General features: G+C 40.5%; 1 protein-coding gene across 1 annotated transcript in view; it reads right to left on the bottom strand.

Moving 5' to 3' along the window:
• SMURF2 (SMAD specific E3 ubiquitin protein ligase 2) overlaps window positions 1-15,167 on the bottom strand; it is a 57,464-nt gene that overhangs the window by 23,758 nt on the left and 18,539 nt on the right. Inside the window, exons 2-3 of the mRNA XM_018918901.3 lie at window positions 6,120-6,158; window positions 4,480-4,588 (exon numbers count right to left, since the gene is read on the bottom strand). Of these exons, the coding sequence (XP_018774446.1) occupies window positions 4,480-4,588; window positions 6,120-6,158 (148 nt within the window). The remainder of the gene's footprint in view (window positions 1-4,479; window positions 4,589-6,119; window positions 6,159-15,167) is intronic.

The raw sequence follows: 15,167 nt of genomic DNA, 5'->3' as shown, positions 1-15,167 counted from the left end.
CACTTCCTCCTCGTAATTAAAGTGCTTGGAGCTTGCATTTCTTTTTTTCCTCTATCCTATCAGCAATATCTATTCCACAGCTTCAGGACTTCCACAGAGATAATGAAATTAGTATTAATGAAGTGGAAACACAGAAATTCAATTGCATAGACATTTTGTTGACTTTCATATTTTCTAAATCTTTACAATTAAGACTGTGGTTAAGAACTGCATGTTCAGAAATTTTAATTTCCCTCCTCTTAGCACTCCCAAGGAAAAAAAAAATCAAATTCATGACTTACTAGAAACCTCTAAATTATTTAAATAAAAATTAGAACACAGGGACAATCGTTATTTTGTCTACCACTGAGGAAGGTTTGGAATTGAGTGACTTTTCATCCCCATGGCATTACATACACTTTCCCTGAAGAGTTCACCTCACTGAGAAATGTGGACTGAAGAAAGTGGAAAAATATATTCCTGAAACAACACACCTCTTCCTGATCACAAGCCAGACATACTCCCTCCAGAAAGAGAGAAAAATGCAGCATCACAAGGTTTGGAAGCCAGGAATTCCCTATTTCTAATCCATGCTGTCACACAGACTGTTTTTATGACCTGGATGAATTACTTGGTTTTTTCTCCATTTTCCCATTTCTGACTTTTTTTTCTAATATAATCTCAGTGTTCTGCTTTGTGCTACTAACAGCTTTCAGACTGGGGAGAAGAGGGTATGAAGAGACAGAATGAAAAATATCACCCCAGTTTTTTCTCTGCCATCTTCATTCACTTCCTTCCTGGCATTTCCCATCTGTGCAGCAACTGAAGGGTGTTGGAGCCTCTGGGATGGTCCCCAGGACCTGCCAGGGCTGTGGCTGAGGCAGGAACGGGGCAGGGATGGGGCAGGGGTACTCACTGGCTGCTGCAAAGGGCATCAGCTTCATCCAATGGGCCTCAAGCCCCATGTGGAGAAGGAAAAGGAGTTGCACAGAGCTGTTTGAAGGCTCTCTAGGATATAATCTAGGATGGGATTGTCTAAAGCAGCACTAGGCAGAGCTGCTGCCTTCATCCCTGAGAAAAATCCAGGATCTTTAGCATTAACCAGACAAAACAGAGTCAGAGGATTGGGGGAGAAAAGTGATTCTGCCATGGCAGTGCAGCAGCCTGAGGATGTGAAGGCACCAGAGAGCAGCAGAACCTGCAGTGAGGAGATTTTGGGAAGAGGAGAAGTTCTTTCTGGGAGTTGGGTGAGGTTCCTTTGGAGAGAAATCCAAAAGGAGAAGAGGAGCCTGGGGGTGAGGACTTGAGGGGCACAGACTAAAGCTGGGACAGGAGCAGGTTTTGGTGGAGATGATGGCACAAACACCTCTCAGAGAGAAAGAGGGGATGGGACCTGCTGTGCCATAAGGACAGGGGCTGCTGGGGAGGCTGGGGCAGACTGGGCAGGGCAACGTGGGAGAGGTCTGGCTACTACAGGAGGGAAGAGAGGGGAAGGAAGAGAAAAAGGGGATTTAAGTTCCTGAACTGCTGGTTTAGGTAGTTTAGTTCTGAATGCAAGAAGGTTGTAAATGTGTCAAGTCTGGTTATTCAAAAACTCTGAGGAAAGGCCTGAACAATAGGGAAAACACAAACAAGACTGAAAATGAGGAAGGGAAATACATCCAGGGCAAGCATGGTATTTTACTGACATTAAACTACATCCAGACAGCAACTATTTGGCAATTTCTTTCTGGAAAGTCTCCCAGATTCCCCTTCTCTACACACACACCCATCTAGGCTGAAGAATCCAAGCAGCTAATTCAACCACTTCCTTTTCACACTAAGATCTGAATTAAGAACCACATAAGGCAGAAGCCAACTCGTTTTTGCTCTTTAGAGCATTGCAGAAGTTCTTGTAAAAAATTCTTATACAAAAGAATATCTACTTATGCTGAATCAGGTTAGCAAGCCACAAAATTCTCTTGGAATTAGCAACTTAATTCAGACATTACTGCATGAATATATCAGAACAGCTCTATCTGACTGTGCCATTTGCATCTGCCACCATATGGTACATGAAAAAATTATCTTAATATCTGCTGCAGATGAAAAGCTGAGACCTGATACTGAGTATATTATACAGTAAAAAATTACCTGGCAATAACAGCCAGGCAGTGAGTTGTTGTACCAAGGAGATTTAATCTTTTACTGCTGTTTTAAATAGGAAGTGAAGATAATGTGACTGATGTTTACAAATGGAAATATATTTCCCTAGAGTAAGGAATAACAGGTGACTCCATAATAATTTCACCCCTTTTATAAAGAAAATTTGGAGAGGGAAAGGATTATTTTCTAATAACAAGGCCTGACACCACACTGAATTTTATTTTGGATTAGAAATACTGGATACACTTCTGTCATCAGGGAATTCAACAGCCAGACTCAAATAAAGTTGTTTTCCCTAGAGGACAAGATTTTATATTGAAAATAATACACTAATTCAACAAAATAATTTTTTTTAAGGGAACTTCTCTGAACAAGAAAAAAAACAAACCACCATCCACAAAAAATACTTCACAAAGGTCTGAATTCCATTGGACAATCCAGCAAGAGATGCTTCAAATCTGCTCAAGCAAAACATTCTGCCAGAACCCCCCTTCTCTCTGCTTTTTATAGTATGTTGTGAATTACAATCACAGCCTTGGAAAGACAATACAGTATCCAGATACAACATGGCTTGTTCTATAAAACAATCTAAAAATACCTTCTCATCATCCTTCCTTAAAAGTTACAACCAGAAGGGAATTTTTTCTGATGATTTTACCGTTTTTTTTCCATTACTCTTGTTGCATATCAACATCCTCCCTCATTTCCCATGTCCTCTGCTTCTTTTCTCCAGAAGGGAATGAAACCATCAGCCCAGGGAGCACTGAGCATCCTTGACAGCCACTCCAGACAACTCCAGTGTCCCACAGCACTTCCAACTGGCCAGAACTGGGGCAGCCACAGGGAACCAGTGACTTCCCCACAGAATTCTGACACCTTCCACACAGGATCTCACCTAGTGCCCAACGATGCCCACCCTCCTCCACAGGAGAGTCCCCTCCCCTGTTGCACAAAGGTTACAGAAGGATTTGCCCTCAGCTATGCTGGCAGCACTTCCCACCTTCTATCCCTGGAAAGCTGTGCATTAATGCTCATTACCAGACCCACCTAATTAAAACAATCAAAGTCTGGGCTTGGTTTCAGGGACTTCTCCTTAGCTCTACTCTGATCCTTGGAGAGGACACGGAAAGGCAAAGGTCTGAAACCTCCATTCTGTATAAATCATTACTTTGATAGGTTTAGTACCATTAAAAAACCAAGCTAACTTAGAATTCTTTCAATTGAAAAGAGAGCCATTTGGTACACATGAACTTAAAACTTGTTTTGCATCCATTTCTCTAATGAATATGAATTACAGTGTCACATGCAGAATCTAGGCTTGAACTGGGTTTGGACAATAAAACCATAACATTATTATTGCACTAAACTGCCATGATACTTTGTTAAATAGTGAAGAAAATGTTCTGTATCCTGCACTAACATATCATGAACAAGGACTTCACATATTTAGTCTTGGATATTCAAATAGGGAGTAGATCAAGACATGACTTTAATCCAGGCCTTTCATATTCTGCTGTGAGACACATCAAGCTGCTTCTCTTCACTGAGAAAAAGAGGGACAAGAAACTGTCTGTGTACCAATACCAATTTGCTGCAGGTTTGGTGATGGCCAAAGTTAACATAAATATGCTCAGTTTCTAATATTATAGGACAGGGAATGGAGCCATGGGGGAAAAGTCATAGAGATGAGAACAGGAGAATACAATGATGCAAAACAGTTCATTTCTGTTCCCCATCTTTCATCTCAAGGAAAAAGATAAAGAATAAAAGGAAAATAAAGCATGCACAGAGACCTACATAAAAATCAGAGCTTTAATAACTCATATTGTACAGAAACATTCTATACTTTAGAAAAAGAGGGAAACCATGACATATATGTGCCATACTGATTCTGTTGCTCAGAAGCAACAAAAGGTGCTCAAGTGAGGATAACAATAATTCAGAGTGAGAACATTTGGGGTAGAAAATGACAGAAAGGAGAGAAAATTGAACAAAAAGCACACAGAAAAAGATACTGTAGCACCACAACCAACAAAAATTGCATGAAGAAAAGAGCAGTTGGAGGAAAACACTGTTAATTACTTGCTTCATTTTAACATGAAAATAGCAGAATAAGACAATGCTGTAGTCCATGTAAGCATGCTGCAGACATCAGCACCAGAAAAACAAGTGCAGTGTTTAAATTTTGAGGTAAATGAGAAAGTGGAATTTTGCTAGGTGGACTTTTCACTCAAACTAATAAACTCTGGGGTACTTTCCAAGTCATACATAGGACAGGATAAAGAATATCTGACATTGTCTGTGTAATTTAGAGGATTTCACTTCAAACCTTTGGTTATCACTGTTACCACCTACAGGTCATAATGCTGATTCCATTTGGGATCAAGTGTATTCTTCACAGTATCTGTAGAATGGCATTGGCCAGATCCATCCACCACAACCTTAGCAAAGGGATCAGGAAGTCCTACAAGGAAGAAAAGAAAAAAAAGCTATCAAGTGGATCAGGATGCTTTGAAGTCCTTTATCATTGCTCAGTTATTTAATTTTTCATTTGAAGATTTATTTGCCTTTCTCTCATAAATAAGACCTCTACTTTATGAATGGGATAACATGACACAGGAAATGGGTAAATTAGCAATTTATTTCACTGATATGGACTAAGAAAAAGTTGTGTAAATCAAACACATTGGGGGGGAAAAAAAAAATCAAAACACCTTAATCTTCCTAATTTAGATTTGAGTAAATTCTCAGTATACAATGAAGCCAAATGCAGAGAAAACAGTTACATTCTTTATATGTTTAAGATCAAATCACAATTTTGGCTGATATTGTGTAACAGAGAATTGCCTCTAACAGGTTATTTTTGCTTTTAGGATCCACTTGGTGTACTGCTGGCTTTGTGCTCTGTTTGCTGCCAGCTCATCACCTAAGAACCACTGAACACAGGTTCATCTGAACACCCAAAACCAGTGTAAAAGTGCTGAACTCCAGATTCAGGGGTGGAAAGCAGCAGAAGCAGAGCCCACGATGATCAGCACCTCCTGCTGAACTGACACCAAGGGATGCTCCCATCCCTGCCCAGGTCCTGCCCTTTCCCCTCATGGAGTGCTGTGAGCCAGCTGCAGGAACCAAGAGGGGGGGGAAACTTCATCACATCTGCTGAGGTGCAATTTTGTCCCAGCTGCATTGCAGGTGACTCAGCCAGAGCTGGTCAGGCAGCAGAGAGCTCAGGACAAGTGTCACAGAAAGCACCTGGGGACAAAGGGGTAGGACCCTGGGACATCAGTGCTTCAGCATCACACATTGCACATCCTGAGGGGGTTTTCCAGGCATGATCAAACTGCCAAACACCCAAGACCTTGTAATAAATACAGAAATTCAGATATAAGCAATGTTTTAGAAGTATCTCAAAGCACAGTGTAATTCTGGATCATTGTCTCTTCTATTTCTTTCCAAAGCTGAGGTCTGCACTTCCAATTTCCTCCTGCTCCCAGGTGGGAGGTGGCAGGCAGGTGATCTATGCATGCAGGACATAGGCAATAGCATTCCTTTCTGCCTTCTTCATCTACCTCTTAGCACTTCTTTCAAAACATTATTAAAATTAATTAAAATATAATTTCAGAGTGCATCAGTGTTATGAGGCAGTTATTAATAATTAAGGAGCACATCTGTTTGCTTGACAAAAGGTTCTTGGATGAAAAACGACTTAATAAATATATGGCACTAAATTTGAAAAACATGTAATTTGCCTGAGTGGGTAAATTTGTTTCCCACTCCCATAAAAACAGACAGAGTGTGTCAGTGTTTTAATTATTATTATGATTCTGTGATGAGTGTCACCTAAGACAAAAATAGAAGCCCTGAAATAAAACATCAAAGCTTTCAGCCCCTCTACTGCAAATATCTTAATATAATTATCATATGCGAGCATTGGACTATAGAATTTGCATAGCATTTATTCCATCTATAAATAAATATATAAAACAGCTACTTACGGAAAAAGTCCTTTTTCACCAAGTTTTTTGCACACAGTACTGCAAGAAGAACAGAAATACAAAATTAAGTTACCGACTGCCAACTTTTAAAAAACATTATTTTACCTGTCCAGCACTTCAGAAAATCTTGCTTAAAATATAACAAACATAAATGAATTTTGCTCCTTCATCATTTATATTGTAACTGTGAATTAATTCCTGAAAGCTGAGCTGGAAGTGTCACCTTTTAGCAATGCACCTGGAGGCAGATGACAGTGGCAGTGAGATGGTTGTGCTTTCCTCAGGCAATAGTTTCACGTGGCTTTTTTTGCCCCCCCTCAACAATTTTGCCAACTGTGAGTTCACCAGAGAGGGACCTGGAGCACTCCTGGCTGGTTCACCATAATTAGTGCTGGGACACAAGCAGGGGCTTATGCTTAGTTCTACAGCCCAGCAAAAGCTTCCTTGATCATAAGAAATAGAACATTATGCAGCCAAGGCTTTGCTGCTATCCTGCATCCTTCACAAATAAAAGGTTTTACCTGAAAAGCATTTGGGTGGAGCACATTAACTTCTAAAGCCAGAGTTTTGATGGTTCCAAAGATATCTTTTATTTGTAGCAGCTGATAATTGTTTCAGGCTTTTTTTGTTTGTTTGTTTAAATTAAAAGGAAGGAACATTTGCATTTGTCAACTAAAAATACTCAGGGGAAAACAATCTCCTACGAGAATAAATTTAAATAAACAAATAAATAAATAAAAGGTCAAGGGGGACAAATTTCATACAGAGGTGCCAAGGTACACAAAGAAGACTTCACAAACTGCACCACTGCTCAATTACTATGCTTATCTATTACCACAGGTTTAGTAAGCAGGAAATATTAGATTCCCCCGTGAAACATTAAAATATTTACTGATAACACAAAAGGATTCTTGGGGATTGAGCAAAAGCATGAATTCCCACAGCTAGTTTTTTTTTAAAAAGGGGGGGGGGAGTGGGAAGAGTTATTTGGTTGGAACCTGATGCTGCAAGAGATTCCTCAGTATATGATTCCCTTGGATATTTTTCCTATGAGATCGCCAATATTTATTACTGCCAGGAAATGCAAAGACAGAAAAGTGCATCCAATAATCATATCCCACAGGCACCACCTAAAACCAAACACCATTGGTCATCCTTTCCCCCCAGAACACCCTCCCACTGATCCTGCAAGGCTCCTGATCCCCAATTTCTGCCTGAATAAAAGCAGGCAGAGGCAATCCATGAGCACTCCCATGGAGATCTCCACAGCCAGGGCAGAGAGGCACCACCCTGGACAGTCTAAACAATGGAATTCATCTTCTCCCAATTTTTACATTCATAAAGATGCTGATTTTAATGAAGCTGCTTTCCACTGGAATTCAGCACTGTAAAATCTGGCCACAGCTCTGCTCAGGTCTGAGGAGTTTTTGGTCCTCCATAAAACACAAGGAGATGCCTGTCAGTGGCTGCAGGGAGCCACAGAACAAATCCTTCACACCGACCTATTCCACAGGAAAGGGACACGAAAGTTCTCAGGAAAATTTCAGCACAGTAGTTTGATATTAGGGGCTGTTAACAACACTGTTACCCTGAAAAAGAAGTGCCTGGTTCCAGGTTGGTAGCTTCTGGGGTTTTTTAAGGATGATAAAAGTAATAAATATAATTTCTCTCCATTCAAAGACATACTGCTAGTCCTAAAGCAGAGCTCCACTTAAGGGATTCACCCAATAATTTCAATCTGAACAGACAAGAGCAACAAAATACTAGCAAAGAATCAAATGCTTCAGGTATGTGATACCCAGCACTCAAGTACATATAGGAAAGAGACTGTCACATCACTGTTCCACAAATCAAATAAAGGTCTTTGGATGGTGTAATAAAAAATCCACAGGTATCAAAGGCTTCCACATGCCCAACAATCTAAAGTTTACTCTATCCAGAACTTTGAGAACAACCTAAAGGCATCTGAAAAAGAAGAGGTAATGGAAAAACTGCTTTTGCTGCTCCTTAAATTTTATTACACCAAGAATATCCTCAGATGAGTGATAACACAAGAGACATCATCTGCCCAAGAACTGCAATAGGTTATTGCTCACCAGCCACCTTTCATCTAGTGGTGAAAAGCTTCAAGTAAAATAGATGCTTATACAGATGGCAACTTTCTAAAATATCTAAAAATATTTATAATTACTGTCACAGTTTTACCCATTACAAGTAATGGCAAGTGTCAAGTGAAGCTGAGGGCTTAAAATCCAATAGTTAAGTCAAAATTCACCTACAGCACAGCTACACAGGGTGCTCCTGAAACTGTAGAATGTCCATGACACAAGAGGTTCAACTATTCTTGTGAGAGAAATTGTAATGTTAACTAACTACAAACACTTCTTTTCCAAAAGAAAGCAAGCCTGCCAATGCAATTTAACTGAAGTCTCGTTTTTATAAGATTGGGCACATGCAGAGCACACAGACTAATAACTGCTTCCCAAACAATTAGCCATGAGTGAACAAACTAATATTTTTGGCTCAACTTTTCCCTCTCTAGTAACCACATTTAAGGCAAGTCAGATGTCAACCCACTCTGGCTTTGTCAGGTTAACAAAACAGGAGAGATGTTGAGAAAGCTTCCACTAACAACACCCTCTCTGCCAGGTATTTCTAGGTAAAAAAGTCCAGGTCCCAGGAGCATCAGCTCAACTCAAAGTGAAACAATCTTCTTCCACACACAGAGCTCTCATCTATTTCAGGACTTTTTTTGGACAAAACTTTTCCCACTGGTGGGAAAAGTACCAGAGTTTATGCTCCACTTTTCTAACAGTTTCAACACTGTATTAAAACCTGTCCTGAATATTCTGATAACCAGCTGATTAATAGTTCCTTGAGAATAAAAGCTAAGGAAGTTTGGTTTCCTATGGATTTATGTTTCATGGTTGACTGAAGGCTGTGGCTGTGGCTTTTCCCCTGGGCATTCAGACAGACCCTCTCCCACGCAGGCTCTCCCTGGGCCAGCAGTGCAGGATCTGCTGTAGCTTTTTCCTCTCGCTCCAGGTCACTGCCAGGGCCTCCTCTTTATCCAGGCAATGATTCTCACTAAACTCACGGGACTTAATTATCTTTGAGCCCTCTATCCTAGGCTCAATTTAAGCTAAAAATTCAAAACCCAGAAAGAACTAGAGGGAGATTTCTTTCCCTTGACAAAGCCAAGTTAAAGCACTGATGATTCTGGACCCAACGCTCATCATTATCAGATCTACACAGCACCACCACTAATGGATCCTCTGGAGGCACAAGGGCACTGCAGGAGGTTATTTATTATTTGGATGTGCTTGTTTTAAGGCACTTTTTGCTACAATTCTTTTGAAACAAACCGTTAAGCTATTTAAACTTGCACTAGAATGTAAACCAATGGCTGGAGATACTGAAAAAGAACAGGGGGGTGTGTTGTCCCATAAGTGCATCATCAAACGACATTAATGGCTTCTAGCACACATGTGTAGATCAAGTATTCATTACAGAGTATCAGTGAGTCAATGGATAGCTATGTTTCTGTTTATTACACACTTCCTGGGTAGTCTGCAGAAAAGAGAACATTAATATTTCAATGTATATGTGCCAAGACAAACAGCACACCAATTTTACATAGTATACATACATTAAATACTTTTTTATCATGCTTTATGATCTCATTCTAACATATGCTACTCAGATCTGCTCACAGAAACATGAAAGGAGCATAATGTTATAAGCTACCCAGTCTCCTTCTCTGACAGCTTTACTACACAGTCCACAAATATTCAAAAATAGGAATTAAGTGAATCATATTTGCCAATTTCCTTTTTCTTATTTATTACTCCTGTGACTGACAAAGAATGGTTTACTGAAAAATAATTTAACTATTATAAGTCAATGCAAAATATTTAGTATCCCCAAACCCCTGCAATCTGTGTTAGCCATTAAAATTTACGTGCAATTATAGAGGGGGTGAATAATTGGTTCAACTCACATAGAAATTGAAAGGAACTATTACTATTGAAAAGGTCAATTTTATAGAAAGATAAATATTTCCCTCTAATTTGCTGAACTCTGTTTATTCTTTTTGCTAGTTACTGAAGAACTCTTGTTACAATCACTGCTAACTTTGGAACCATTTTTACAGAAAAATCCAATTTTTAATGACATCAAGCTGTTGTTAGGGAAGGTATCCTATGTTATATATTACCATTGTTTTTTATGAGTATTAAAAAGTATGTTTATTTCAGAATAATAAGTATATCAGTAACACCAGGTCTCCACAGTTAGAGGGAGGAAGAACACGAGCCCATGAAGTGGAAAGAGAGCTCCAATGCAGGAAGCTTGCACTGAAAACAAGTAAAAAGTGATAAAGATCTATGAGATTTCACAGAATCACCACCTCTCAGACATGAGCTCAGAGTCTTCAATGATCTATTCACCTCCAAAGGCCGGGTCACACCAGAATGATTGCTGAGGAAGCAACATTAGAGGGAAAGAAAGTGTTATGTGAATTCAAGGAACCCGGACATTTAAGGGCTGTGTATTCAACCCTTGTGGGTATTTCCAGTCTGTATCAAACTGTTTGTAGCCAATTTGTTCACCACATTCACCTGTAAAACAGGAACACCACTACTTTGCTTCACAGGTAGGTTTTGGTGTTACATTACCTGCATGTTTGTAGCACCCAGTGATTTGCTGTTATGCATCTCTTTCTTTATGACAAATGACAAGCTTTAAATGTGTTTGCTGGGTACAAACACCTCAGGGCTACAGCTGTAGACAATAATTTTACAAATAGATTAGTCCTGAAAATCCTATGTAAAAAATAATATTGCTAAAGCCATCTTAAGTAAGCAGTTTTTAAATGTGTATATTTGAGACCCACCAATACTATCAAAGAAAGATTAAGGAAGACAGGTAAGAAAATAAAACTGATCATGAATGTCCATGGAAGTGAGCACATTGCTGCAGAAGGAAACACACAATCAACACATGTAAGTCCACACATGGCTCAGCAGAATCCCCCACCCCATGCCAAACATCCATCCATAGGAACCCACACTGTGTCAACAGACAGCCCGGAGGTTATGGGGAGGAAAGCACTCGGTCCAAAGCTAAGATTATGTTTTCTAATCTTCTGGCTTTCCACGTGTCATCACCACAGAAGAACAAGTTCAGCCTTCTGAATCCAACCAACAGTTTTAACATTATCATTCCTGTTGGTTTTTCCTTCCCCGAGGGTTTTTCCCCCAGAAAAAGCACTTGCTCAAGAACATATGTAACACACAGGAGAGCAACAGGCTGCCTATCAATTTTTACCACAATGGCTCATTTTGAAGACAAGTCTTTCTTCCCCTACAGAAACACCATCTTTTAGTGAAAGCCATGAGCATTGGGTTTTGTGATCAGATCCCTGTTGTTTGCATGTTCTGTGCGGGGCAATACAATCACTGAAATAAGTCCCAGCTGTAGAAACACAATGCTATGCTGTTGCTAATGTATGTTGTACTGATAATGAATGGTCGTCTATGGTTTAATCTGAATAAAGCTCCCAACTGCTCTGCCTCTCCTTGCCAAAAATTCCCCTTCCTCCTCCAGACTGTGGTTGCATTCCAATTACACTGCTGATTGGAATGAGCCTGCTTGGGGGAGGGAGAGGGAGGAAGGCAAATGAAGCCACACTCACACCCCTCCTCGCCTTCACGGCTGCCCCTGGGACCCAGAAATCGCTCGGGTGTTTGGACCTAAGGCTGACATGATGTACTTTTCTCCACAATGTACAAAACTCTTTGCAAATTTACTCATTTCTTTCAGAAAAGCCATTTGTGACAGGCAAACAGCACACTGTGCACAGGTTCCAGCAGGATGGCTCAATACTTTAAACATTTTTAAACAAATTCCTACTGGTTTCTTCCACTGTTGGCACGCTCACAAGAGACTTATATTTTTCTGCTTGCATTCCCTCCTTGGACCTGTCTGAATTCCCACATGGGAAAATATAAAACAGGAGGTCCTCAACTATTTATTGAACAAAGAGCTGTAAATAACGCCGTATGGATTTTGCAAATACAGCTGTTGAGGTAATAACTACCTCAATTAAAGTTCTGAAACAAAATTGTTTACTCTAACTATTCACATCAAGTTTTATTTTACAGTTAATCTCTCTGAGGAAATTTTTTTAAGGTTCCATTTCCTTTGAAAGGTGCTTTTTCTGCAAACAAACAAAATGTGACAGAACACGACCGTAAAACTGAGAGTTTACTTTTGCTTAATGAAATTCCTGCATTTTTGAAGGCTGCAATGGATTGCTGTCAAGAAGGGACACACAAAGGCAGGGTAAACCTAGCAAATACTGTATTTTACAGGTGCACAGGGCTTCGGAGTTGAGGTCCTGCAGCACGAAATGGGTCAGAACACAGCAGCTGACCATTATTCCGAGCAGATTGGAGCACGCTGAAAGGTTTCAGGTTGCACCCAGCAGTACAGGGGGCTGCAGCTGTTCCTCCCTCAAAGCAGGTCCAGCCAGCACAGGGATACAAGGTAGAGCAGGAAGCTGAACTGGCTTAACAGAAAATTAACCTTCTGGGGAGACAGATTAGTTCACTGTTGGCTCCTAGAGCTGCACAGACTGACCCTGCAGTCACGCCATCTGCAAACCTGCAGCAAAGGAAGTGGCACAAGCACACGGCAGCAGAGCAGGGAGGATCAGCCAAGCTGCCCTTGCTGCAGTTGCGCTGGAGAAGTGCACCCCATAAAACAAAATGCTAGCCCAATGTCTTCACTTTAATGCAGACATATAGTTTTTCCTCCTGCCTCTGGCAGCTCCAGAAATTTATTTTATTAAAAACAAAATTAAGTTAAAAGCAGATTTTGCCACCAGTATACCAACAGAACCAGTTAACACCCTTCAGGTTTTTAGAGACACAATCTTCTCCTTAAACATTCAGCTTTTCCATTCCCCAAAGCACACTCAGAATTGCTGAACTAAAACACAAAAAAGCACTTCTCTTGCAAGTACACACACAATTACTTCCAGGCTGCTCTGTTTTACTTATGGACAGCTGTTTCTTCTGGGTCTCACAAAGCAACAGAAATTCAGAATAACCCAATGAGCTCTAAACTAGAATCAGTACAAAACACGTACACACAGAGAAAGGCAGGATCATTATTTTCCCCAGTACTTCATTGTAAAATTCAGCATCACCCAAATCAACACCCCAAACTCCACTCTCTCCAGGGCCTGGTGGAGGCAGCACACAGAGCTGCAGGTGCCATATGCCAGCACACGGAAGCCCAGTTCACCCAAGGACACTGGACAGGCAGATTTCAGACACACTCTGCTCGGTGACCTCCAAGGCAATCACTCTCCCCCACCCCTGGATCCCAGCTCTGCAGCAGGAAGAGCTGCAGGGCAAGCAGCCAGGTACACCCCAAGCACCATCCCTGGGCATCTTCTCCGGATGTGATTTAGGAGCTGCATCACACTCTGCTCCTGATGGGAGCCAGGGCAACTGGGAAGGGATGGCGGCATCTTCAACAGGCACAGCTGCCTCCCAGCACACCTACAGCTTCTACTGGTAGGAAATTAATTTCTAATTCTCTTACAAACATATAAACCTCATTTCAACTGAATGCAAACTTAGAATCATGTACCAATTCTAACTTTAGGCATTAGAACAATTTGAAAGTACTAATGGATTTTTAAAGTGCTATTTAATACTAACAGGTCAGGTTGCAGAAAAAGATTCTGAGTGACACAGAAAAGCATCACTGCTAGACTGATGTCCAAACACAAGGTAGACAGTTTTAAAATAAACTCCATTAAAATATGCATTAGTATAAATATGGTACTAGAAAAGCACTTTTAACAAGAATTTCCTTTACTAATTGTTATAATTCTAAATTTTCCTATAAACATATTTCTGTAAGTTCAACACAAGACAGATGTTAAATCCTTAATACACTACATGTAAAGTGAAACCCATTTCCAAGGATCACATACATTATAAGCATTGTCAGTTAGAAACCTGTGTCTCAATAAATCAGAATTTTTCCGTGGGACTAAACAAACAAACCCACAATAATCAGCAATATGGATATCCAGAAGTGACAAATGACCTAATAATGCAATGTAATTTAAACTACTGCAAAAGATGCCAGAACCTAACACAAAACCAGTCCATTTTCTGTTCAACTGACTCACTCTAAGTTCTCCATAAGAATTGGCTGGGCTGTGACTAGATTTAGAATTCCAGACCCACTCAACTTGCACATAATGTAACTCACGGAGTTTAAAACTCCAAATGAAAACATCACACATTTATCAGAGAGAACAAAGATGCAATGCATCACTGGATAGAAACAGTTACACCAATAAATCATTCATCTCATGCAATAATAAAATTCTAGGAGAGAGTCTCCAAGGCTATTTTAAATTCCCGTAAGGGAAGGACGACACGACAGCGACTCCAGACTGCAGCAGTCTGAGCAGGGAGGGCTGAGTGACTCGTGGCCACGGCCAGATGGAGCCTGCCCAGATTTGCCATGTTTAGACTCCTGTTTTTACATCACGATGTCTACTTCACAGCATTGTTTCACTGTAAACAAAAGGCTTCCTTTTCCACTTCTCCTCCCTTACTCCACTCCAAGCCAAGAGTAAAACAAAACACAAACCCCCCAGCCCATTGAATTCCTCCTCCGTGCCCCTCACGCATTCACATTTCCCAGATTCATTGAGCGATGGGCTCGCTGCCACACACGTCACCCACCCTATTCATGTGTCCAGTTTGTTTGATACGGCTCTCAAGAGGTAAAGGAAAGAAATCATGCTGCCACTTCTGCAATGAAGATAGCAGCCTTCCCTAGGCACTGCAAACCCAACCAGAAAGGTTCACAAGTCTCTTTCAGGGAGATTCACATTAATTCAGGTTAAGTTGACTAAGTAGATGGAAAAAAAGTTGGGTATGGTTTGCTTTTTTTTTTTTAGCTAAATACCAAATGTGTAAATTAAAGCTGAATGATACAAATAAACCATGCTCA

Source organism: Serinus canaria, chromosome 18 (genome assembly GCF_022539315.1).
Source record: "Serinus canaria isolate serCan28SL12 chromosome 18, serCan2020, whole genome shotgun sequence".
Lineage (NCBI taxonomy): Eukaryota > Metazoa > Chordata > Aves > Passeriformes > Fringillidae > Serinus > Serinus canaria.
Note: the sequence above shows the minus strand (reverse complement) of the source record. Positions and strands in the feature narration are given on the sequence as shown.